Genomic DNA, 25,707 nt, shown 5'->3' on the forward strand with positions numbered 1-25,707 from the left:
ATATACTCTTGGCAATGCCCAGCAGAATGGAAAAGGAAAAAGAAAGTTTCTCTTGGCGACGTACACGACATTCCGGACGGTTTGGAGTGCTGTAGAGTAGACGTCAGCCGCTGTGTGCCAAGGGATTCTAGAGAGGGCTCGGCTGGTGCCAAGAAGATTTTCAAGGACTATGTATAATAAACAACTCTGGGCAGCGGGGAAAAAGGGACAGAAATAACAATAATGACGAAATTGACAGAACTACTGGAGACAATAAAAGAAAAGGGTCCAAGACATACACATGCTCTTATAATCATTATACTATTTTGAGAGATGGTTGAGACATTACGATTGATAACGAGACAACGAAACGGAAGAGATAAGTTCTCAGGAACAGGAACGCGAATGACGAGGGAGGGATAATAGATAGGTAGTTGGTAAGTAATTGTGTAGGTACGGTAGGGCGGGAGACGATGAAAAAGATGTTCTTGGCAAGTTTGGGGGTTGGAAATTGGGGAAAATGAAAATGAGATAATAGGGGGACCCAAGGAATAGTTGGCAGGGATGGGGGGAAGGGGGGGGATAAAAGACCCCATCTATTATCAGCTGAGGGAAACGAGGGTTTTTTTTAAAAAAAAGAAAGAAAAAAATCCTCTCGGACTACCTACAGACGGCAATTCAGGTGTGTCGAGTAGGGAGTTAGTTACCTTTAGGTACCTACATAAAGTAACAGGCAGGCGTACAATACAAATTATCATTACATATCTGTCGCATCAGGTGCACACTAGGAACTATTCCCAAAACATTAATAGGTCAGGCAAACATAGACAGGTTTGATGTACTAAACGCGTCCCATTATGCTGCTCTACATAACGTTACCAAACATCTAAGTGGCTACCTACATAATACGACTGATAAAGCCCCAGTTGGCTTTTACCGCATACGGTATATCTAGGACCTGACTCAGTTAGATCGTTACCTCGTAGCTGGGTGCTATGTAATGTGTCCCATCTACATACCCATTTAACCCCATTAGCGCACAGACAAGATCGGTATATGCAGGTATCGTAGTGTATCGTATCGTGTAAGTGTTGTTAAAGGATCCCAGATATGTACGAGCAAGCAAGGTTCGGACTAAGCCGCAGCATTTAGGATTTAAACATACATTAACTATAAGAATAATATACATATAAGAGTAACCCTCATAAGCCTCAAATACAAAAAGAAAGAGAATAAGCAGATTATTCACAAGTCCTTTTGTTCGTCAGGCACTGCGAATCCTGATCAGCGCTGCTTCGATGCAAACCCCTGTCAGCTTGTCTCGGGCTGCCGGATGCCCTAAAACCCACCGCTTTTGATGCCAGGATGTTTTTAACGTTAGTACCTACATAGTTGGGCGTTTTGTGGGACTTACATAGTGCCGTTAGTGCAGCTGCAACTCAATTAACCTAGGTTAGGATTAGGATCATTAGGATTCTTAAAAGATGCCAATTCACACTGCATCTCAGCCGTTCCCTGTGTTACTTATACCATCGACGCAATAAGATGAGAAAAGAGGAATCATAATATTAGAATGAAATTATTACCATTTATCTGCCATCGTACATGATACTTATAGTCTTACCATAATAACATATCCATATAAATTTATGGGATTCGAATAATCAATTCGAAACGTATAATATATACGATAGTGCTAATGGCCGACTTCATGATCTGAGGTTAAAACAGACCGGCCCAGAACAAAAGCTTGTCGCGCTGGACGCCTTAAAAAAGCTTGTCTTGCCTCGTGCATAAACGAGTCGACCCACCATCACATCCCACCAACCACATCTCGTCTTCTCCACGTCGGTACGTAGCAATCGTAATGATGACATCGCAACTTATCGACTCGACTTCGACGAGGCATCCAGCAAATAGGTAAGCATCTTGCATGCACAATCGTGGCCCGTGGGTCTGATGATATCAACCCATCGTCGAGGACACTCACAGCAATGCTTGCTCATTGATATTTATAGGTTTCAAGTTTTCGAGTGACTTCGCATTTATTTTCCCTTTTTTTCTGCGTATGTAGCCTCGTTGGCGGGGAAATGCATGTTTTAAGATGAGAAAATCCTCCATTAGCTTACGAACAGACGATGTCTCGGATACTTACTGCGCTACAGGCTCTCCCCGAGTCTTCCGACCCCGAGATTAAGAGATTGAAACATTGCGGCTTGTCGACTAACCACAGCGCATTGGTAATTATCTCGTATCGTAGGTATGTAGTTCCGGGTTTAATTCGAGAATAATGAGGCACATGTAATTACATACAATTAGGTACAGCCCTTTATTGATCATCTCCGCGGCCTACATAGTTTATACGCGCATTAGATCACGCAATGTCTAATAGGAGTTGATTTCCTGGCAATTATATTGTAAGTTACGTTACTATGTGACCAGTACCAGTATGTGAATGATTAGAAAGGCAACAATAGAAGGTGATAACAGTCGGTCACTTTCCCGACTCATTTCCACCCGTTTCCATGGGTTTACACCCCCTGGCTCATTTGCCGATGCTTTATCGGGACACACCGGGGAAGCCAAGAAAATAGGCTCAACAGCATCTCATCGGTGTGGGCCCCGAAATTCCGTTCGATGAGCCGAACTCATCGGCCGGTTCTATCTATTCACCTCACTTACAGCCAACTTTCTCGATAGATCTAAGTACCTAAATATCTCTTACGAAGAATTGCAAAGTGGCGGTATGTATTCTTCCTACAACCCCTATATTACAACACGCGTTAGGAGTAGGTCAAGTGATAGGTTAACAAGGATCATTCATGGTCCGCCCACGTCTGCTTTCGCTAAATATTGTATTAAGACCTAAATAGGAAAACCCCATTCATTTTTTCCTGCACGGTGGTAGCTGCGGTATTTGGAGTCCCCAGTCAGTTAACTCGGGCGTAGGTGGTCAAGATCAGTGCTTCGTCGAACTCTCTGCTAGCGCGTGTATGTTGGTGCATATTCACACAATCCTAGTATAACGCTAAATGGCCACCCAATACTTCAAGCACACTTCCCAATGCTGTCTTACTTTTAGTATACTTTCTGCTCAAATTAGACTGTCCAATAGCTTTGCTCTTGTAGGTCGGTGCTGGCCGATAGTTTGATACATCTTGTTGTGATGTCGTTTTGGCACGTACAACCATTTTTATACTCTACTTCGCTGCCGGTAATATCTTTAATGCATCTTCTATTATACAGTATACTCACTTTGTAAATCTTTGAATCTATTTTATGTTATCTATTTGTACCTGAACATTACTTCTATCGTCCCGTTTTCAGGGCATCTTATCTTTGGTTACCGGAGACGAGATCTCCTATACGTACCCGATATAGGTACTCACAATAAGATACTGTACCAACCCTTTTATGGCATAAAGCTGATATTATCTGCCCCCAACCCGTGTTGCGTACTGCCTGCCTAATAAGTGCCCTGTCATGGTGTAGTCACGATTCATTTCCTCAAATTCATCACCCCCTTCACATGCCTCGAACACCTATCATTTGTCGGGGACTTAGAGATCGGCAATCTGGGTATAGGTATAGGCCATTAGAATTGCTTAGAATTAAGCGAGGTGGCATACAGACATGTGTGGTTGTACATATTACATATAAAATGGCCTTATCTAGGAGACTCGTTAGTAGATAAATATAGAAATAAATACCGAAATGTCTCCAGCAGCAATGATACTCCATGATAACTCAATGACGGGGCCGAAAGTGTTGGAAACTCGGAGCGGTGTACAGAAGTGAAGCGTCATCGGCACAGTCGTGGGCTACTACAGACTATTTCTCTTATAAGCAACCCTTCCCCCCATTAATAAAACGACAACTATTTATTTAGATTTTCTACTATCATAGAGACTAATTCTAGACGGGATATGAAAGTTGTACTTAAAACAACCTAGTTTGGGGTCCTTGTGGGGCACCGAGAACGCAAGCTTTTCTTATGTTTTAGCACGATTCATGTTGATAGCTACCTAGCTATCATGATCGTTCATTAACAGCAATGGCCTTAGTAATATGGACTATTCACTTTTCACTTTCTTCATTTTTCTTCTCCCTTAGAAATTGCCATAGCAACGTTGTTGGCCTACTTTTAGCTATAATACAAATGCCTTCTGTTTAGTCGTACGTCCCCAAGGATTTAGGTAGTAAACTTGCGAGTTGCCTTATGGTTGAATCTAAGCTACCTATTAGGAGTAGCTTACTTATCATACATCATAATTCTTATTGTCAGTGTAGTCGATTTAAAACCCTAAAATATGAGAAATCAATTTTCACAATGATAATAGTTGCCCCCTATTTGGAGAGACCTAGTTTGGGGGTAACATTCATGACCGCCCTTACCGTCCACCTGACCCTTTTACGCTCAGAATTGCGCACCAATCGATGAACCAGCCTTATTAAATGAGCACTCAAATTATACGTGAGGACATAATGCTAATAAAATAGTATCGACGCGATTATGTTAGTCTCAACCAAGAGCATTTGGTTCCCGACCAAAAATATGGAGATTTAACCCGTCGGAAGAATAGGTTGTTGCTGAGCTATTAACATAGTATACCTCGTGTAATGTTTACTTCTAGTTGAAGACAATATGATAATCCCCAAGATCACTTCCCTAGAAATGCTAGATAATGAACCTGTAGCTAGAACGCTGGTGTATGGACGAGTTGTGATCGCTTCTACGGTTAGGACTTCACCTCAGGCTAGCGCCGTATAAGGCCGGGATGGTGAATCAAATTGGACGGTGCGTACATCCTTTAAGAAACTCCACCCAAGTAAAGAGGTATGGTCCCTATTTTATCAATTTATAAGCATTTTTCGTACGATGGAATAGGGCACGGATGGATTAATATTCCGCCCGCTAAGGATAACAGGCGAGAATACGGAGTGCAAGCGTGGTTAAGTAACAATGAATCAGAAATATTCACATCATCAGTCGGCAATCAGGATAACGATGCCCTACGATAAATAGGTATATTTTTTAATCACGGGTTAAGAAACTCTACGGCTGCAGAAAGGGTTGTCGGTAATGACAGTCTATTTTTTTCGGGCCTATAACTTGTATAAACGCACTATGGATTCCGTAAAATAGCGCCTCCTATACTATCCCCCCAGTTGATTGCCGGCTCCCAGTGGAAGACGAATTATGCGGACGCACTTTAGGGAACAGTGGTGCTGTTAGGCGCGGGAGGGAACGAGCTGCCGGGCGGACCGCCAGGACCTCCAGGACCGCCAGGACCGCCTGGGCCACCGGGGCCACCGGGGCCACCACCACCACCAGGAGAAGCGACACCGCCTCCCTCATAGTAGTGAGCGGCAGCGTGGGCGTAGGCAGTCTGGTTAGCATTAGTGTCGACGAAGACGGTTAGGTACGCCAAGAGACCGTCCTGGAGCTCGCCACTAAGGAGAACATAGTCGGCAAAGGGGTCGTACTCGGCAGTAGAGGTCTGGGCGTCGATGCCGTCTTGGGAGTTGAGGGTTAGGCGCTGGGTGTTGGTATTGTAAGGCGCGAGTTCCTCTACGGCGGTGATGAGGCTCTGGTCGAAGAAGAGCTGACCGATGTGGTTGGGCTTGCCGTCCGTGAGGTAGGTGTTGTTGGGAAGAACTGTGGCGTTCTCGGTGCTCATCAAGTGGATGTGAGGCGTTCGGCCGGTGTAGTGACCCGGGAAGATAGTGTCGAACTGAACCACACCATCGTCGTCGGTGGTCTGGATACCACGGCCGTGGGTAGTGTTGAGACCTCCTTGGCCCTGTGAGGAGACACCGGAGTATACACCGGTAGCATTGCAGTGCCAGATGTCGATCAGCATGTTAGGAATAGCTGCAAGCGTGTTGATGTCAATGAATTGCAGGTCCAGATGGACGGGCACTCCAGCTTGGTTCTCGGTAAGATCAACCTGTAACGATTAAGTTAGCGCTTAAGAACAGTGTGATTTTTTTTTTTTTCTTTTTTCTTTTTTCACCATCAGAGAGCGGGGTGCAAAGGACTATTGGATAAACATACTCGAATCAGTTCTCCTGCGACCCAATAGGGGCCAATAGTAACCTCAGGAACAAGAGCGGCGGTCGAATTCGAATCGAAGATAACGTCCAACGGGGTATCTAGGGTGTAGCCGAGTTCCGTATTATCGTGCGTGACGTTCAAGTATTTTTCAAGCTCTGCCTGACCCCTCTTGGACTTCATGCGCTCTAATTTGAAGTTAGTAAGAAGAAATATTGGATGTTCTAGGATGTCTTACTGTCGTTGAGGCCGCGCTTCTCACGAAGGCTCTGGGCAGTAGCTGCACGGCGAGCAACAGCGCGAGCTTTGAGAGCTGCTGTATCGGGAGTTTTGCCGTAGTTGGCGATAGCACGACGAGCTCCTGCCTGAGCATGCTTGTGCATAGCCCTCTCGTACTTGACTACCTCCTCGCTGTCGCCGGGGTGGGCAACAGCAGCACCGATGAAAGAGGAGGCCGCCAAAGAGGCGGTGATCATGCGGAGGTTAACCATCGTGGGCTAAACTTAAGAGCCTTGAGAGCTCAAGAGAGTGAAATAATATGGAAAGAGTGAAAGCCCTGGTTGGAACAGTCAAGAGTAGGAGTAGATAGGATGGAGGAACCAGCCTCTTTTATATCTTCAAGCAAACACGATATTCTCAAGAAAGGCAGGTACGATATACGTCAGGTACCTAGCTACCTGTCAATCACCGCCAATTTGAAGTGTTGGCAAGTGTCGCCATCACGCAAGATCGCGGCATCATCATCTCCTTTGTCTCTCAAATGACACCCTCCTAAATTGGTCTCGCCGGGGATCCCCTCCCGCTACTTCGTGGGATCTTCACAGATTCACCCAGGGATCTGATGTCAAATCATATCAAAGGCCCCTGCCCGCTTCGGCATTGCAGCCAAGATTGGTAGGTATCGATAGCCAATGAGAAGACGGCGGTTGAAAACACAGTGATGCGAAAGGCTGGCCTGAGCCAAAACTGACGTCTAGACGGGTTCCATGCAGGTGTATATGAATGTCGCGTGTCCTAGTTTACATAATATAATGAATATTATAGACTTGTTAGATATGTTAGTTAAGCTGTTAGTTTTGTAACGTCTTTATTTTAATTTTTCGACTCTTCTAGATAACTCATATTATGACTCTTGCTATTTATTGGTGATTGCAACTAGGTAACTAAACTTCTCTCGTAATTCATACTAGGCAATTCATAGTCTTTAATTCTAAAACTTGGTATACCTCACCTAGGAAACCAAAAACGGAAAGAATAGAAAGGAGACCTTTGCCCCTAAAAGAGAGGTTGTCTCCGTGGAGCTAGATTTCCATATGCACTAGTGTTGAAAGAGATTCACTCTCTCAATACTTTAGATTCTTGTTGTAGTAGGCCCTAATTTCTCTTTGAACAACGTCAATGTTGATAAATCGTAGTGTAGTTTTGCTAAGTTCCGATCGAATACTATGGTTGATGTAACCTGGACGCGCGGCTCTCCTATACTGTCCAATACTAAGATAGCGCCAAGAAGTTACAGTTGCAGATTGAGTGTCCATACGAAATACAAGGCTTAAGGCGCGCTAAAGGAATATTGCGTTTCTCCTTCGTCCCGCGAACCCTGGCACCGCGACTATGATAGGTACGCATAATTGCATGCAGGTCATAACGAGCCTCCAAAAATCATGACTACCAAACCTTTCACATGTGTCGTGATGGTCGAGATCAGGTCGAGATCCACAAACCATGTTCTTGGCAAAGACTTGCCTACGCCGTCCCACTTTAACTATATAATATCCCCTTGTAAATATCATGCACATGGCAGAGAAAAAACTGATCAGCAAATAGGAGGTCCGATAATCGTAAGCGGAGATGAATCTGAAAGGAAGGTGGATGAGGACTTGATGTAAGCAGATATGGTATCACTGATGGGCCGAATAGTTGCTTGTGGATTACGTCCTCTTTGAAACTTACCTTCCTTGAAGATTCGCCAAGAAAAAATATGATGATCCGATATCAGCGCATGTTAAATCAGTAGTATGTCTCTTTTAATACATCCCGGACCTCTCCTCCTCAAAAAGGAGTCCCTTCTACTAGTGATAGATATCAAGCAACTAAAGTTAAAGTGAATCTACTTTGAAAGGCTGCTGTGGTATGACTTGTTCTCTCCTGAAGAACTCTTTACTATTTAATATACTGTATATGGAATGTCAAGTCACTTCTAGTCCTCAACTCATATATATTCAAAAGGAAAAAGAAAAAAAGAACTAGCCAGCCTTAACTGAGAGTCGAATCCGTTTCCTCGTTGATAGATCCATATTTATCTAAAGTACTCTTTATCTAATCCAGAATGCCATATCATTTTACAGGAAATTCGGATTTCAATCTCAGCCCTGCAATCCTTCTCTGTTGACGTACTCCGCAGCTAAATGGCTTGATGAGAAGCTACCTATTGTCCTGGATATTGTGTACGAGCTGAGTACTATTACAGCATCACTTCTATTATTTTATAGTGTACCTATCTCCAGCGATAAATCATTTTTCAACTACGTAAACCAACACTCCAAATACCAAGCTATCTCTCTTTCTCTTATAATTATCACTCTGAAGTAGCTAGCAATACACATACACTTAAGTGGCTAGAATCATGCCGAAGGTTCATAATAAAGATATCTACTAAGCCTTGTAAAGAAGATAAATTAAACCGAATGCTAGATATGGCTTTAGTTGTATCAGGCTACTAATGTGTACGCTATTTTTGAAAGATGTACATCAGTATTAAATAAACATCATGATCTACCTTCATGTTCTCGTCGTGAAGTACTAACAAGCAGCCATAGGAGGTTAAATACTCCTACGTAAAATCTCTTGCACAGATCCCCTCGTAGTTGCACAACTCAAATAATGTAACGAGCCTCAATAACGTAGCATTAGGTTCCGCACAATATATTATCCATCTTAAGCTTAACCCATACTTTTACACATATTAAATGACATACGCGTTCTCTATATATTTACATTAGCCGGTCGCTTCTACACGTAATATTTAACTTGGCACAACCCCGAAAACGTACCCCACAATAGGAACCGAACCCGGCAAACGGAATCAGAGACCCCAACCAAGTATCTCTTAGTAAAATAGTAAAACCTTTGGTCGTATTTATACCCAGTCGTATGCTCAGTCGTATGAGACTTTCTTTAACGGGAAAACATTGAAAGGTTGGACAGTGTTCCGCGCCTATCCGGAAGGATGCCAGGCTTTGATGGGGTGATTCTGTAAATGGATTTGGGAACACAAGTAGGTCTGGTTATGACTTGTGATAATACCTTACTTGGCATGAAACATATATATTTCTTCTCACGTTTTAATTAAGTAACTACTTAATTTCTTGATAGCTATGGATAATTTCATATATGATAAGAAGTCGGCGGAGGCTAGCTTACTAGAAGTCGTAGAAGGAGGTAGTTAAGCATCTCCTACAAAACGGAGGTTAAAATTAACCGGGTGATATATACACAACCACAACGCGGTTTAAAAAAAAATAAAAAAGATAAAAGGATAAATATATCTGAAAAGATACAGATCATATAAAAAAGAGAGAATAACAAAAAATGAATGAAATAGGAAAAAAGGAGTAAAAAAAAGAGGAAAACAAAACGTACAACACTGGGGATTCGCTGGTCGTCACCGACCCAACTACTAATCCAGCGGTATCCGGCTTGTCTAGGGGAGAGCGGACGGGATCCCGAATTTTCCAGATCCTATGGTCGTACGTGGAAGAGTGTTGTCATAAAGGTGTTTATATATCTGAGGTAAACTTTCAAGAAGAATTGGGAAGCCGAATCTCCACCAATCACATGGTCCAGTTTTACGTCGTCCAGAATTAATACCAAGGTATGAGTAACTTTAAGAGGTAGCTTTGGATAGACGCCTCGTTTCATTAACTATTATTATCTTGTTACTACTTAGTTCCCGGAAAGAACAATTATCAAAAATCCATCGTCAAGTTCAGACTACCTATTACCAACCAGACTGTCGAATGTCGGGATTAAACAAGCAAGCCCAGCAACCATATCGTCCAAACTGCAAAGAAGCTGTTCCCTCTCTAGTATTAGACTTTATTCCTCCGGCATACGAGTAAACGACATGAGAATCACCACCTGCAACTCTGACTACCTAGACACCCTCAGGGTGATCTCTCTCCCAAACCATTTGTTTCCATCGCAGTTCCTCCGGAGAGAATTTTCTGAAGCGCTCCTCTGCACATACAGTTAGGAGCCTTTCGAAAGAGTAAGTCGTGTGAGCCTCGGGGAGGTCATAGTACGTCTTTGCCCCCGTGGTTAGGGGGACCTCAAACATTTCTTCATTGTTGGGATTAGCCGGTGCTTTCGGTTCTTTAACATTGTTTGAGCTTCCATTCAGTTAGTAAACTACGCAAATTTTGGGATATTTAGGTATGTCCTACCTCGTCCCGCCCACAGGATGCAAAGGCAATGTATTTCCCCCGTTCTTTAGACCCTGTAGTTCTTCGTCTTCCTCGCTTTTCACCTTCGCATTCTGATCCTTCTGCGAGTTCTGGTCGAGGAGCAGCTTAGGTTCTAAATGTTCACTTCCTCGGGCTTGAGCTTCGTGAAGATGGCCCTGAATTGTAACCACGGTGGTATGACCTCGCTGGGACGCGTGAACCTTTTCGCGACATAGCTCAATTGCGGTTCCAACAAGGAAACTAGCGATCGACGTATGGTGACCAAGGCTCTGCGAATCACCGAGTTCGATGGGAATGGAAGGATTCTCGATGAGGCGTTCAACTAGAGACTTGAGAAAGTTGCGAAGCCATTTATCGGTATCGGGAAGGGTCAGGTACACATCCTTCATCGCATTAAGGAGTTGCGTTACTTGTAAGCGGCCCCCGAGGCGTTCCATTTCGACTCTGACGAGTTTTTTCAGGGGAAATAGGAGACAGTCTCCCGCAATCTTGTATACTTGGGCACATGTTATGAATTCATCAATGTCCTTGTCCTTCTCACATTGACATGTGCCCTTTAGCTTGAGATATTGGTAGGTGCCCGTGTAGAGAAAGTGGACGATAACATGTCCACAATCACCAGGGAAGTTCATCAGATACTCGTTGAAATCGGAAATTTCATACTCGAAAAACTTCTTGTACAATGAAGTAGGAATGGCGAATTGTAGCCCATCTTGGAATTGTAGGGTAGTTTGAGGACCGGCGTACGGGCTTAAAACCATGGTTAGTATTCATTTATCAGCACACATAGAAAATAAAAGGAGCCTTACGATGATTCTGGTTGATTGTTAGCCATATTAGCAGTATTTGCCGCTTGGCTTTGGCAGCCTGGGGCTGGGGCGGTAGGATATCCTGTATCCATTGTTGTGTTTTCGTATGGGACGAAGTGTTGTTTGTTGATGGATTCGAGAAGTTGTTCCTATTGTCTACAGCTGCAGCCTAAATATGGAAGAAATAACGAGGGGCAGCTCGTTCTAACGTCCTGTCAACCCGTCGCCCTGTCCGTGCGTGGAGACATGCCTACGGCGGCCAACTGCCAACAGTTCCTTTCATATCATCACCTATCTACGTGCACCTAGGCAACCGCCTCATATGCCTCAGACACCTAAGGTACATGTATCCATACACGTATGGAACTTGTCATTGAACAGGTGTGGATCCCTAGCAACAGTGACTCAGGCACTCATTGTAATGGGGCAGTCACTGCCTGCATCTACGCATATATAAACAATAACTAGATCCTAATCCTATAATCCTAATAATAACCAATAACAACGATGTCACCATTAATCTAGGGAATCACAGGACAGAATTGTATAGTAGAATATTCGCCAAGCTTCTTTATGGTAAATCTTGGACTCAACACAAGTTGCCAGTGTTTATTAAACCCCATAGACATATTTCCCTACTATTAGCTATATATTTCCTTTGTATTTATAGCTTCCAGCTGGCCTCGCTGGCATGACTTGACACAATATAGATAAAGAAATGAACCCAGCCGGAGAAGATCAATCCCTTACTCATCTACGTAGTATTAACTTCCTCTTATATCAAATTCCATCTACGCGTATTTAATACTATTTATTTAACCAAGGTCGTAATTGTGATTTGAGACTCGTCATATTGTTAATCAATAGAGCATCCATTACCTAGCCCCTATCATAACTCCGAAGTCTCACTCTCCCGTCTTTACTCCGATGATTGAGATAGGCATGCCAATTGCCAAACCCTACTAAACTCCCAACTCAAAGTACAGTCAGGTCAGCAACCACGGCCCGATGATCGCTAATAAAAACACCGTCTATATCATTGTTCAAGAACTCAAACTGTTGCGCCGAATACCGATCCTCGCCCTGAGGCCCGAACCAGACGAAGTCGATGCGTGTCTTGCCCGTCGTCGAAAAGCCCGTGTACGTTAGCTGATTAGTTCCCAGCCTTTTCGCCCCCGAGTTCCACAGCTCGGTCAGATACCCCGTGTCCTCGAGCGTAGCGTAGGCGTCGCCGCCTGGCTCCGAGTTGAAGTCGCCAGTTAACGTTACGCCCAAAGGACCGTACTCATCCTGCACGGCCCGGATGCGCGACAAAACGACCTTGATCCCCTCGCTGCGTGCCTGCGAGCTCACGTTGTCTAGGTGCGTATTCGCGTGGATGAACCGCTTTCCGGTTTCTATGTGCTCAAAGACAGCGATCACGCTGACTCGTCGGCTGCCGGCACCCCACCCGAACGAGACCTCGTCTGGAGTAGGCGATAGCCACTTCTGCTCGCTGTACAATAGCTTGAGGATGTCGGGACGGTAGATAATCGGGTTGTACTCGCCCTTTTTTTCTCCATCGTCACGGCCGAAGCCAAAATGAGTCCAGACGTCGGTTCCTAAACCGTTCTTGATGTCATTTAGTTGGGCGTCGAGAACTTCTTGGAGACCCAGCACTGAGACAGCCCCGGCAGCCGATGCATTGGCGGTTACCGACTTGAGTTGGTTGATGAGACCTGTGCGGCGGTCCGACCAGGGCTTTTCATTTGTGTCAAGAGACGTCGCGGCGTACCGAATGTTGAAAGAGACGACGCGCAGAGGTAAACTTGCTGCCATGGCTACGTTGGTGGCAGCTAGGAAGTTAGTGAAGGCGGTTATGAGCTTCATCTTGGCAAGCTGTACTTAATAAATATCTGCTACAACAAAGTAAAGGTGGTGAGATGACAATTAAGTTAATGATATAACCCCAAGTATTTATAGTTACGAAGGTTTTTTTTAAAAGTTTCGGTCCCTTCCGAGATCACGACTTAGTTTTAACGCACGCCATTGCTACTCAGCTTCTGATTCAACGAAGTTATGAATTGGAGATCCTACGATGGTTCCAAAAAGCAGCACGTGGGGTGACACTAGATCTTAAAAAACAGCTTGGCTGCAGGTTTTAAGATAAATCCGTTACGTATTTGTATTCCAAGATACGACGATAATACAACGTGCCGATACGGGTGGTGTCTATGTCTCTAATAGGAAAACAGTGGCATCTTAGTATTAAGACTAGTAAGGCCCTACGACGTCCCTAACGATAGGAGGCTTTTAACCATTGAGCAGATCGTAACCTACAAACACTACTCTAGGAAAAGGAAGAACCAGCCACGCAAGAATAGTCTCTATGTAAAGGTATTTAAGTGCTTTTAATATACGTGAAATTTCTATATCCTTCCCACCACATCTCCCAACCTATATACATCCACCCAAGCCATACCCCCTCATCATTCTTTCCCTCGAACCCCTAAGTACCACCATATACTAGGTAACCCATTTCTTAACCTTTGCATCTAGCTGTTGCGGGAGCAGCCGCTCTTCTCGGTGAGGGCCGAAGGGCACGTAACCTGCTTGAAGCTGACGGACGGGTTGTCCGCGCCGCCGAACCAGTCGAAGCGCCAGTAGCAACCCGCCTTCAGCGCCTCGGGGAACCCGTCGCAGGCCTCGCGCGAGCTCACGCCGCCGTACCGCTCGCCCCACCCGTTGGCCGGAGCGCCGTACTGGTCCGTGCAGGCGTTGAAGATTCCGACACCACCGCCGGGGATCTGCATAGCGGTCAGTACTTGCTCGTCTATAGTTTTGCTTTGCTTCGAGTGTGGGAAGGAGAGAGAGAAGGGGGTAGAAAGAGGTATGGCGCGAGTAAGAAGGAGACGACGTACTGCAAGATCAAAGTGGTTCTCGCCCAAGTCACCTCCCGTGTTGCTAGCCTGGACGATCATCTTCTTGCCGCTAACCGGACCGCTGGTAAAGGTCAATTCGTAGCAAGCGCAGCACCAGGTAGTCTCGGTCTGTCCCTGGATTCTCACGGCAGCCCATCCGTAACTGAGAGTATCGTCGACGGCCCACGGGCTCTGGTTGCTGCACATGTATGCCGAGCCGCCGCTGTCGCACGCGCTCTTGGTCGCTCCGTTGTCGCCGAGCGGCTGGTCCGCCTTGCTACAGGTGCCGATCATTTTTCCGCTGTCGGTCTTCGCTGCCCATGCGCAGCTCGGCTTGCAGCAGTCCCAGTATCGTGTCGTCTGTCCCGACCCGGACGCCTGCGCCGACGCTAACTGCGCCAGCAAGGGGACCGCGAGTCCCAAGGTTGTTGTGAGCTGCATTGTTCCTTTTGAGATATGTTCGAACTGAATGTATTTTCGTATCTCGTATCTATGATATGAAAGTAAGAAACAGAAGAGGAGTAGCACGCAATCCGGGAGCCGGTCAGTCTTTAAAAGATCCCACGACCGTGCAGAGCTATTTACCAGGCTGAAAGTAAGGCCGCCGATCTTATCCCCTCAATATGGCCCACCGGAAGTAGTAATATCTTTCCATATTCGAGAAATCTCTGGGCACTCTGCCGTTAAGACGGCTCGAGTCGTGCGGCGACCCGCCCAGAATAGCGCCAAACTAAGTGCCTTTTTTTATTCTTGCAATAAGTCACACTCCAAGTTGTATCTCATACAACTTCGCCATTTCTTAATAGAAATTTCTCATTTCTTTTAAGGATTAAAATTTAATGATCTTATTTTCTTAATCCAATTTTTGGGAGCTTTTTACTATTGTGGTTGCTAAGAAATAAGTTTACAAAAAGAAGGATATTATTTACCCAAGACTTAAAATCGGCACATATTTTGACGCCTTTCTGCCGCCCTGGAGGAATCTTGCATGGCATTATATAGGTGATAATATAGGTGATATATACATAGTAGGGATTGTCGCAGGTAAGACCATATTAATGGGACGGAGCTTAGCTGGGTGGAGCTAGGGGCTGGCAAAATCGGGAAAGCTATCTGGAAAAAGGCTTGGTGTCCAATAGCCGTCGGGAATCTGGCTCCGTGAGGTAGCTACCGTGAGGTCATACTAGAAGTATGTAGGGCAGCTCAAGAGGAGATGCCCCACTATACTGTAGCTAGATACGGAGAAGGCATACAACTTATATTTAAGTCCTCGATTATATCTTGCATACGGGGTACTCATGATTTTTTAATTAATCATAAAGTAGTAGTATAATCCTTGATGAAGCTTGGTTGACTTGCTAAAGAGATAGAACTAAGTAAAAGCTTACATCATTGTAGCCTTACCTACGTCGTAACTTTTGGGAGTATCCTCAACGCAACGCAACGCACGCCAAAATCTGCTATGATCACCTTCGGACAACCTAAGAACTCCTCGCCAAGACCGTCAGTCGTACGTCAAGAGATATCTAATTCGAACGAAACCTTCTCTAAAGGCCCCATCCGCTGCCTCCTTCATCACGACGGCGGCGGCTACCTTCGTCAAGGGCGTCACCAACTCGGCTTATAACCGTATCTAGGAAACCACCTTCATCGTTGTCACGACTTCGATCGCGACGCTCTTCACGGCGCTCTTCATATCTGGATTCGGAGCTCTCCTCGCGGCCATATCGCCCACGGCCACCGTAAGACTCTTCCGAGCGCTCTTCGCGACGCCCGTAACCACCTTCGCCGCCATAATCACGTCGACCACCGTAGTTCTCCTGGCGTTCGCCGTAGCTATCATTGTCGTTGTCACCACGCCGATTCCAGCTGCTGGATTCTTGGTAGGTATCATCGTTAGTTTCATACCGACGTTCAGTGCGTTCCTCATATCCACCGCCGTAGCTAGGACGAGTATCGGTGCGCTCTTGGTAACCATAGCCTCGACCCTCGTTTTCATCTTGCTCGTAGCGGCGATATTCCCTGCTCTCGCCTCCCCCGGAATATCGGTTCTCGGAGTATTCAGCCTGGCCATAACGATCCCCAGAGTGTCCGTACTCGGTGCGGCTCTCGCTGTATGATCCGTCGTCACCCTGGCGCCTGCTTCCGAAAGATTCGGTTTCGTTGCTCTTGAAAGCCCCGCCTAGAAGAGAGCTTCCGATAGCCCCGAGAAGTCCACCGCCGGGACTACTAGATCCTTGATTTCCAGAGCTGGGTAAGTTGATTTGTCCGCCAGATTGGGCACTAACAAAGTCAGAGACACCACCAGTGAGGCCCCCGACAATAGCACTAGCAGCCTGGCTTGCGATACGGTCTTCCATAGTTCCGCCCTCGGCGAAGTTTTTGTGCATTCCAAGAGGCTTTCCGCAACCATGACCAGAATCGTGGACACCTTCCTTGTGATTCTCGCCGTTAAATACTCCATCGCGAGAAAGCTTTTGGCGGTATTCATCCTTAGCACCCTCGTCCATCTGGTTCCACCACTCCTCAACGGAACGGAACATGATTTGTCGCCCATCACGAGCCCCGTCTTCTCCCATATCGCGCTGAGCTGGGTGGTGCAGTACGCCATAGATAATACGGTTCAGTAGACGATCGACATCACCACCTTCGTCATCCCAGGCTTCCATGAGCTGAGGAACAACCCAGGAAACGACCTTGCTGGCAGTCTTTCCTGCAATTTCATTTAGGATCTATGAAATGATTAGTACAATAAATAGTTAGGTTAGGTAGGAACCACTCACGTTAGAGAAGTGATCCTTAGAGAGCATGGAGTGCGTCGGATCAGTAGACTCGTCATCGTCAAAGACGATGTGCTGCTCATTCTTGCTACTCTCAATGATTTCAGTCGAACCGGTACGAAGTTCATTCTTAACCTGCTGGATGATAGGGACCACAAAGGGCGCCATGATCGAGAATGTCCACATCGAGAGCTGTTCCTCCAACTGTTCAATGATCTGGGGTAGAATGGGGATTTTCTCAACCGCCTCGCCGATACTCTTCATGAGATCATCATGGAACTCGATGGCAGGAATAATCTGCTCGAAGACTTGCTGGATATACTGTGTAAACTCTTCCGGTTCCTTCGGGGAGATTGACGTATTAGCCATCTGTGCATTGGCGGCGTTACTCTGGATATCTTCCAACTTCTGTTTCTTGTTATCACCGCCAAAAATGCCATCCGGGATCTTGTCAATGAGTCCCTCCAGAATGCTTGTATCATTTTTCCTTGAGTTCTCCTGGAGAGTGCCCTCAAGTTCTTGGATTTCGTTTTGCGTTAATTTATCCGAGACTGAGAGGACGTTAGTTTAGATATACTAGAAACATTTGCTAAGTGAATTTTATAGGTTATAACTAACCTTCTCCAGTTACAGAGTGCAGGAAGTCGACACCGCCAAAAGTTCCAGTAATGCAAGGGTAAACATCATGTCGAGCGCCGGGAATTTGAATTTTGGTGTTTCTACCGACGTGTGGAAAGATATCTCGCTCGCCTAGCTCGATAAGCGCCAACTCTATGTAGTTACTGTGGGCTAAGAAATCTGTTCGACCTCGAGTTAGCTTTGTAGACATAAGAAAGGGAATATGTAACTCAAGATGGCACTGGATGCAATACCTTCAAGGCAGTGGAGACCAGTTCCAAGCAATCTCAAAGCTTCATAGAAGTCACTCTTTCTGTTGTTCTGCTTGTAAGATCGGCCAAGTTCGATGCAGCGACCAAATAGCCGTCTAACGTGCAGTGCCGAAGTCATTATTCTGGCATTCTCGTTGGCAATGTAATTCTTCAAACCCGTCTCAGGGTCGATAGCGAGCTCGACACGTTCGTCAACGGGGCCACGTAGTCTTTCGTCGTACTGACGCGCATCTTCGTTGTCTGCGTAATTCTTGGGGTTGTCGATGTGGTCTTCGGGTCGATAGCAGCCAAGGCGCTCGGCAGTGACTTCAAATTCTTTGGAGCCATAGCCAAAGGTCAAGAAGCCAAGAACACATAAAAGGAGTCGGATAGCTTCAGCAGAGACTGACTTGACCGTACCAACATCGATGGCTTGGGAGTAATCTCGAAGCCAGTTACCGAAGTAGACACGGGAGACCATAAGCTTGTTGAACTTCTTGCCTCCAACGGCTCGGGCCATTAGAATAGAAAGAAGGGTGTCTTCAATATCGCCATGACGCCCTAGACGCAATTTCAGGTTAGATTTTCCACCGAGAATCACTTTCACAGCCCGCACGAAGGGGGAAACTAACAGTTCTGTCCCTCAACCTTGGAGATACCTATAATGAGAAAGTTAGCCCTGTTAACATGAGATTTGCGCTATATGATTATTGATTAATAGGTAAAACATACCGGCGATGTTACCAGCACCGAAGGCTAGGGCCGGTCGAGCGAACACAAAAAGGAATACCAACCCCAAAAAGGCGGGGAAGGGCTTGAGGGTGATCATTTTGGATATATCGATAATATTTAGATATATAGTGAATGTCGATGCTTTGGTAATAGTAACTATTAGAAAATTGAGTTTGGGTTTTGACCTCAAGCCAGTTCAACTGAGAAATGAGGCCAACTTAATTTGCTAGGAAATACAACAAATAATAAGCTGATGATGCTCGGGGTGACGTGATACTATTAAGGGACTGCACATTTAGAGGCCCTCAGAAATTTGGAAAGGAAAAAGGAGGGGGAGGGGTAGCAGGAGCTTAGCTGTGCTAGGTAAGGTAATCCTGGTGTTAGGGTGTTAGTGCAACAGGATCGTCAGGTTTGGAGGGGGAGCTAGAGATCCATTGGTTGGCTCGTGTTTCAACTCGTGTAACTTATGCATACATATGTCTGCCAAGCCCAGCATACCGGTTTTAAGTGGATCCCATTTGATCATAACTAAACCGATTTATATACGAGCGTGGAAAGGGCGAGTTTATGGATGTACTTGTGACTTCTATTTACTAGCTTGCAGCCGGAATAGTAGTTGTAGAAGTACAAGAGGCACAGTAGGTACTGTGTAATCTACTATCGGAAATCCGGCTCAGAAAAGACAGGGTACTACCCAAGCTTCGCAGTTAGCTTCTAATAATACGTGCAAAAAATGTTGAACGTGTACGAAATCAAAATATAGTGGAACAGTATGATCGATCAATTCTCGTTCCTCCTTTCTATCTTTCTTTTCATGCTTTTACGTAGGTAGAAAATCTACGTGGGGTCTGATTGGCGATCGGGGCCAACGTTTCAAGACCTTAATGCTCCTGCCTGTCCGGCACACGTGCATCCTCGGATTGCCCAGCGCGGTGCGGGTTCCTTACGTGGGCCCGGGGCAGTATCCGGAACGGATAAGTGGATTCTCCGAGCTGCAGTGGCATCAAGGCTGGTAGGTAACTGCTGCGTACTAGTAACATCTATGCATATTGACACGCAACTTGAATATTGGAAAGATCTTTTCCCATCTTGCTATGAAGCTGGTTTATTTTGACACGGTCTGTTGTTTTGAAGACAATCGGGCTTACTTTATTACTTGCTTAATATGCCTGATGTCTTACTTAACCCAGTTATCGTAGCGGTTTAAATGGATCATTGCTATTAAACTTGTATTAACTGATAGGGTTATAGATCCCCTCATATGTGATTTGAACAAACTATCGGAAAAGCCCGTCGTTAAATCTGCTGGTGGTATTTTTATAGATAGTTAGAGTTACATTAACTAGTCTGTAATAAGAATAACTTCTAGTGTATCTTTTGTAACGTCTTATTTTTTTTTAATAGGAAAACGTACCATCAGGTAGAATAAGATGCCCAAAATACCCATTCAACGCCTTTATGCTGGGTATTTCACCCAGTACCTTACTGCTCTGCGGTGGGAGATAGGCTATTGTAGCGCAATCATCGTCTGATACTATGCGTTGTTATGCGTTATGCGTTAGAAGCGAGGATGTTGGGCTGTGGAGGTGTGTTGCAAGTGAGGGGTAATGCGTCTTGCTTCCTCGAAGCTCATCCGACATAACTACCTACCTGCCTACCTAAAGCAGAGTGGCTATATTCTACATTACTTGGGAATGTCGCTACTTTTAGTGAGGATATATGAGCCTTGAAGGCCGTGCGCCGTATTGAAATAGCAGTTTCTTAGATAACTAGCTATTTTAACGCGAGTAAAGCCTACTATTTAGGGGCACGTATCGTGTAAAGCGATCATGACAACTACCATACCAAGTTTATACAAGATGTTGTAATCTTTAATTACCAAGTTGCTAGATCGTGCTCTTCGGGGTATATTCGCTAAAGTAGATAGGCAGAGTGTTATCTTCATATAGAGTTGACTACCTAGCAGGCAGTGGCCTAGGGATATTGCCTACTGTGAATAGTATGTAGTTCATATGACCTGGTACTCAAGACAATAATGATTACTATCTTTATACGAAGGGGATGTTAAGAACCGGAACCATTACGATCTAATGAAATAACCACCATGGGGAAAAGTCGTACTAAGATAGCTTCGATTTTGTAGATTCTTGTAACTTCAAGTAGTCGGCAAGTAAGTATTTACGGAATAGGCACCTGGTATGGTATTTTAACTGAAGCATGGTAAGACGCAATGTGCTGTCAACCCACCCATGGGTTGTAAGTAGGTAGCATACCTAATGAAAGGTATCCGGCCGTGCTTCATGGACAACTACGCAACGATAGATGGAACACACTGATCAGGGTATGGGCCTTACGAATTAGTGCCTACTAAGGGATGTCTGAACAAGCGTCAATGGAGGTAACGTAGAGTTTATCACGGATATTAAGCAGACTTTAGAGGTAGACATGCTAGACATGACCATCCCAAGGGATACGGGAATAGTCCTATTTACCTCCTAAGGTTAGGTAGGCCAGGTACGGATGTAGGTCAGGACATACACTAGGCACCAAGCATCTATTGCATAGTACACTGTGAAGTCGCTGATAAATTTATAATTGATGGATTAGGAACACTAGAAATGATGGGTTGATTAAGAGCTGTCTAACCGCCCATTCTACCTAGCAGACAGATAAATATGTAGCCGACAAAGCTATCTCGTCAACGCAAACATATGCTGTGAACTGTAACTATGATGATACCTATTGTGGGGTAACACGGTGGATAATGGTACGCTGATAAATAATCAGCAGCTGCTAAGATTTTATTAGTTGGTGACCGTAGTATTTGGAGGTGTTTGGAGGTGTGCTGGTGGATGGGGCCGAAGAAGAAAAATTTGGGTAGAAGGTTGGAAAGGTGCTAAACCCACTATGTGCGTACACTGGAGCAACACTGGAGTGAACAGCTGAGAGGGGTCGGTCGGGGGAGTTGGTTTGACCCTGAAAATTTCGGTAGGTGATGGGGGTATGGAAGGGCCGGTAGTTGCCGCCGCTTTAGGCGCTCGCTGGAGGCGCTGATGTGATTTGATGGACTACAGGTGCACCTTCCCCGCCGAGCCAATCGATTTGCAGCTTGCACTGGACGGGTGCAACCATTTAATTGAGAATGACAAGACGCTGGGAACACCAAAATTTCGGGTACTTCTCAGCTTCTTCAGCACACCCAGTGATGCAACTTTTAAAAGTCATTCTTTAAAGCTGCTACGAACTTAGAACATCATTTGCGACCTCGACAAATGGCCACCGACAACAATTAAACATTAAGAGATCAAGAGAATTGTTTATGTTAATTATTAAAACATAGCATAGAAAATATACGATAAGGTTAGCATATAATAAATTTAGATGTCATGTATAGAAATAGATAGCCGGTGACTTGCGAGAATAACAAAATGATGCGAAGAGGAAGTACCATGAAGATGCACCAAATTGGGCTGGTTCCATTTGTGCCTGCTGATTTTTATTTTTATTATTATTATTTTTTTCGGCCCCTTCCTTCTACGGGTAATGGGGCTGGGCTGATTTTGATGCCCCTCTCTAGTTCAGACGCGATATATTTTTTTCGGGTGACACTACAAGAATCAATGTCGACTCGACAGCGAGAATCGACGTAAAACAACGTACAATTGTATGATTTTGGTGCAAACTGGACGAGATGATAGCTTAGATGTTTCTAAACGCATAGAAATATTTCATTAGAATTGCATCGGCGATGCTACCGTAGTAAAATAGTTGTTTCTTCAGGGGTGTAAGTGCCTGCTATTTTGTACCTAAGACGTTACTGCAAAAAGTTACTTAGGTACCTAATCCACCATAGTGCAGACCCCCCCGGAACACCCCTCTTCTCAGTGATCAGTGATTTGGGAAAATCAGCAAGCCTTAGTTTTGGGATATTTAGAGGGTGCCCTGCCCCTCCCTTCCAGCGCCGTTGCCCCCAAAACTTTCTTTCCGCCAAAATTTCGCGCTTTCTACACTTTTCTTCACTGATCTCCAGCGGTCGCAATCTAGCTTTAGACACCTAGGTCGACCACCAACCCGGCAACATAACACAGAAAGGGTAGTTTGTTCTAAATTATTGGATCACCAATCCACAGGTGACTTTTATACGCAAAGCACACCTGCCTAGCCAACCCGCCAACGCGTCAAAGTACAACACTATCTATCTACCTGCCTAGGCCTTCAGCACCCCCAAAGCATACAAGCATCCAAGCATCAAGCACCATCAACCACCCCGAAGTACACAACCACCACTAAATCACCACAATGCCTCGCCCCAAAAAGACAGACCCTCCCCGACAGCCCGCCCCTGTGGCACCCGCACCAGCCATGGTTCCTATGGCCATGCAACCTGTCCCAGCTCAGATGGCGCCTCAACCCATTCAACAACAACAACCTCTAGCTGCTGGACCAATCCAACCTCCCAGAACGATTGGTATTGAAGAGTTCATCCGTGTTCGTGATAGCGTAAGTCAATATACCTATCCTTCTATTTTATTTTTCCCTTGAAATTCGTCAACATGCCCCCTTCTACATATTCGTTATACATATGTGTAAGGGATAGACTGCACATTATTTGCAAGTTCCCGATACTCGACGCCTTGTGATAGGTATACGTGTGACGGCAATTATGTAGCAAGTTTTTATTGGGCTTACCTATTGCTATATGACTGAACGACAAGGCTTAAATGTACTTGGGCCACACAACCCGTTTTGCTTACTGTCATTCATTTACTATCATTCATTCACCCACCCCGCCCTGTCTAAGGCCGTCAAATGCGTGGTCGTCTTTTGAGCATCTCATCCATCTTATCTCATCTCACCTATACCCCCCACATCTTATATGGTGTGCTGCCATTATGCAGCAGCCTATTGATTTTATTATTCACCCCCCACTATGATCACCATCTTCCTATTCTCCTATTGGTTTTTGAAATCTAAGATGAACATGAAAACTAATATTCACGCCAGGTTCATGCTAGGTTCAACACTATAACTGGGTTGATGAAGAGCTTCTCAGATGACTTCCTACGACAAACTAATCTTCTAATCGGAGAACCTGCTCCTTTTGACAATGGCGCAAGCCACTCTATGCAAAATCTGATCGCCAACCTAGATGGCATCAGTGGTCAACTCGGTGATTTCGGCCATGTTGAAGAGAAGAAGGAGCGCAAGAAGAGGACTCATGACCCTAACGCTCCCAAGCGACCCCTGACTCCTTATTTCTTGTATATGCAAACCGCTCGCCCCATTATTGCCAACGACCTCGGTCAAGATGCCCCGAAAGGCGCTGTACAGGAGGAAGGTCAGCGTCGCTGGGCATCTATGACCCCCGCAGAAAAGAATGTAAGTGTTCCATGGTCGACGATCATATATTCACTCTACTAACATCAATATCTAGGCATGGAACAATGCTTATCAGTTCAACCTGCGTCTATACAATGCGCGAGTACATTCATACAAGGCCGGCAATCTTGACGCTCGAAATATGACCGATCCTGATGCTCTTAACTATGCCGACGCAAATGGAATCCCCCAACCCGTTCTATCTGGAGAAGAGGCGTATGCTCCTAACGATCAGGATGCCATCGCGGAGCAGTTGCAAATGGCCGTGGCACCTGTGCCTGAGCCCGAAACTCAAACGCCCAAGGCTAAGGTGACTCGGAAGCGTAAGAGTACCGCAGCTGCTGAAGTCGAGGATGTTGAGGCGAGCGCGGCTAAGAACGCGACTCCCGCCAGCCCTGACAAAAAGCGCAAGAGAGCCTCCAAAGTAGCCGAGACCCCGGAGGAACCTAAAAAGTCCAGTCGTAAGAAGAAGGCTACGTAATTCTACCAGCACGGATTGCGCTGAATTCGAGTGCGTTTATCACTTGATATTCTCTTCGTTTAGAGATACACGTGAACTACGTCATACCCAATCCATTTACATACAAGTGTAGCAATTTTCGGCTCACTTGTTAACTACGGAGGAGAAAAGTCCGGGGACGGAATATATGTCGATGGAAAGATACCTTGCCTACGGACGTGGACTAAAGTAGCACGGGGTTATTCAGACTCTTCTGATGTTGTATTATGAATTACGATAATCCTACGGGTACTCGTGGACGGGGTGATGGGGCCTAGGGACGGCGGATCGAGGAAAGGAGTTTTATTCTAAGGGCTCGAAGTGTTGACTATTTGTATTTACATAGCTTTTCGCAGAGCAGTGTATTGACCGTACCTATTTATTACTCGCGTTTTTGCATTCAAGGGTTCAATGTCTCCCATACATAATAGTGAATCGAGATCAAAGCATGCTAGTATATATCTCGCGCCCTGCCCTTTCAGCTTTAAGATGCTGTACCTCCAGTCAAGTATTATTGTGTAATGTTGATTCTAAAAAGCGGAATAAATAAGCTACCTACACCTTAGCTAAATTTGAATGCCTAGGGGCTTCTGATCAACTCCTAGACATGGTCATTGTCCGGTAAGGGCCCGCCTATGTATATTCACTCACTACCTAAAGCACAGTAAAGAGCTCGCGTTACAATAATCTAGCGGTACCTAAAGTCTACCTACTGCTAGTGGAATTTAACAAATAGTCTTCTGAATCGTAGCGCTACGAAGAACGGCCGGCGGAAACTTCATGGCTCTTAGGTTTACCTACTATACGTATATATATGTAGGCCTTTGATATGTATCCTATCGATCACGTCTCAACAACTCTGCGTAGGTAATTCGTCGATGCGGTTTTTTGAGACGGTTATATGAAAGCGGATAGATAATGTACCTATTATATCAAAAGGAATATTCTATTCTATTCTATAGGCATAGAGCTATAATACCGACGTTCTCTTAAGGCCCGGTAACATCGACTAGCAGCTATTTGTATTCGGCATTCTCTATCTACCTAACCTTAGGTAGGCATTCCTCTACATACCCTTGTATAGGTACCTACCTTACAGGCGCTCCTCAGATTGACCAATCAACTTACACCAATCCTACTACCAGCGGCCATCCCAGTCCAGAAACAGGCACAGACGGTAAACTCCCAGGTACCTAAGCAGGTCGCTGGAACAGTAATGTTCTCTCATCCACTAAAAGGATG

The 25,707-nt window shown here is 45.3% G+C and overlaps 6 protein-coding genes across 6 annotated transcripts; 1 reads left to right on the forward strand and 5 right to left on the reverse strand.

Annotated features, from left to right (window-relative positions):
* Positions 1-5,192: 5,192 nt before the first annotated feature.
* On the reverse strand, positions 5,193-6,525 carry F5Y00DRAFT_263952 (aromatic compound dioxygenase; the record flags this gene model as incomplete). Its single annotated transcript, XM_048011580.1, has 3 exons — positions 5,193-5,930; positions 6,038-6,222; positions 6,273-6,525. 3 exons carry the CDS (start codon positions 6,523-6,525, stop codon positions 5,193-5,195), a joined length of 1,176 nt encoding a protein of 391 aa, XP_047863066.1.
* Positions 6,526-10,187: 3,662 nt separating this feature from the next.
* F5Y00DRAFT_263953 (uncharacterized protein) lies at positions 10,188-11,398 on the reverse strand (the record flags this gene model as incomplete). The annotated part of the gene is made up of 3 exons (XM_048011581.1): positions 10,188-10,422; positions 10,477-11,247; positions 11,307-11,398. 3 exons carry the CDS (start codon positions 11,396-11,398, stop codon positions 10,188-10,190), a joined length of 1,098 nt encoding a protein of 365 aa, XP_047863067.1.
* A 646-nt stretch (positions 11,399-12,044) lies between these two features.
* Positions 12,045-13,394, reverse strand: F5Y00DRAFT_242406 (Endonuclease/exonuclease/phosphatase). The gene has a single exon (XM_048008504.1). The coding sequence runs from the start codon at positions 13,173-13,175 to the stop codon at positions 12,282-12,284; it is 894 nt and encodes a 297-aa protein (XP_047863068.1). The 5' UTR covers positions 13,176-13,394; the 3' UTR covers positions 12,045-12,281.
* A 300-nt stretch (positions 13,395-13,694) lies between these two features.
* F5Y00DRAFT_242407 (glycoside hydrolase family 45 protein) lies at positions 13,695-14,945 on the reverse strand. Its single transcript, XM_048008505.1, has 2 exons — positions 14,207-14,945; positions 13,695-14,092 (listed from the first exon to the last, which is right to left on the reverse strand). The coding sequence occupies exons 1-2, from the start codon at positions 14,645-14,647 to the stop codon at positions 13,841-13,843; spliced, it is 693 nt and encodes a 230-aa protein (XP_047863069.1). The 5' UTR covers positions 14,648-14,945; the 3' UTR covers positions 13,695-13,840.
* Positions 14,946-15,267: 322 nt separating this feature from the next.
* F5Y00DRAFT_242408 (Het-C-domain-containing protein) lies at positions 15,268-18,896 on the reverse strand. The gene is made up of 6 exons (XM_048008506.1): positions 18,588-18,896; positions 18,488-18,514; positions 17,859-18,416; positions 17,605-17,784; positions 16,990-17,537; positions 15,268-16,938 (listed from the first exon to the last, which is right to left on the reverse strand). Exons 1-6 carry the CDS (start codon positions 18,682-18,684, stop codon positions 15,754-15,756), a joined length of 2,595 nt encoding a protein of 864 aa, XP_047863070.1. The 5' UTR covers positions 18,685-18,896; the 3' UTR covers positions 15,268-15,753.
* Positions 18,897-22,563: 3,667 nt separating this feature from the next.
* F5Y00DRAFT_242411 (uncharacterized protein) lies at positions 22,564-24,843 on the forward strand. The gene is made up of 3 exons (XM_048008507.1): positions 22,564-23,087; positions 23,592-23,966; positions 24,022-24,843. Exons 1-3 carry the CDS (start codon positions 22,887-22,889, stop codon positions 24,445-24,447), a joined length of 1,002 nt encoding a protein of 333 aa, XP_047863071.1. The 5' UTR covers positions 22,564-22,886; the 3' UTR covers positions 24,448-24,843.
* The last annotated feature ends 864 nt before the right edge of the window (positions 24,844-25,707 follow it).

This window comes from Daldinia vernicosa (genome assembly GCF_022497035.1).
Source record: "Daldinia vernicosa strain CBS 139.73 unplaced genomic scaffold F5Y00scaffold_37, whole genome shotgun sequence".
NCBI classification, from domain to species: Eukaryota; Fungi; Ascomycota; class Sordariomycetes; order Xylariales; family Hypoxylaceae; genus Daldinia; species Daldinia vernicosa.

What these genes read in the sequence shown, in the direction of transcription:
- F5Y00DRAFT_242406 (XM_048008504.1), bottom strand. Translation starts at nt 13,175, where the DNA reads ATGAAGCTCATAACCGCCTTCACTAACTTCCTAGCTGCCACCAACGTA.
- F5Y00DRAFT_242407 (XM_048008505.1), bottom strand. Translation starts at nt 14,647, where the DNA reads ATGCAGCTCACAACAACCTTGGGACTCGCGGTCCCCTTGCTGGCGCAG. An exon ending in AGAACCACTTTGATCTTGCA is followed by an intron (nt 14,093 to 14,206) that starts GTACGTCGTCTC and finishes ACCGCTATGCAG; the next exon opens with ATCCCCGGCGGTGGTGTCGG.
- F5Y00DRAFT_242408 (XM_048008506.1), bottom strand. Translation starts at nt 18,684, where the DNA reads ATGATCACCCTCAAGCCCTTCCCCGCCTTTTTGGGGTTGGTATTCCTT. An exon ending in CAAGGTTGAGGGACAGAACT is followed by an intron (nt 18,417 to 18,487) that starts GTTAGTTTCCCC and finishes AATTGCGTCTAG; the next exon opens with GGCGTCATGGCGATATTGAA. An exon ending in CTAAGGATCACTTCTCTAAC is followed by an intron (nt 16,939 to 16,989) that starts GTGAGTGGTTCC and finishes ATCATTTCATAG; the next exon opens with ATCCTAAATGAAATTGCAGG.
- F5Y00DRAFT_242411 (XM_048008507.1), top strand. Translation starts at nt 22,887, where the DNA reads ATGCCTCGCCCCAAAAAGACAGACCCTCCCCGACAGCCCGCCCCTGTG. An exon ending in TCATCCGTGTTCGTGATAGC is followed by an intron (nt 23,088 to 23,591) that starts GTAAGTCAATAT and finishes TATTCACGCCAG; the next exon opens with GTTCATGCTAGGTTCAACAC. An exon ending in TGACCCCCGCAGAAAAGAAT is followed by an intron (nt 23,967 to 24,021) that starts GTAAGTGTTCCA and finishes ATCAATATCTAG; the next exon opens with GCATGGAACAATGCTTATCA.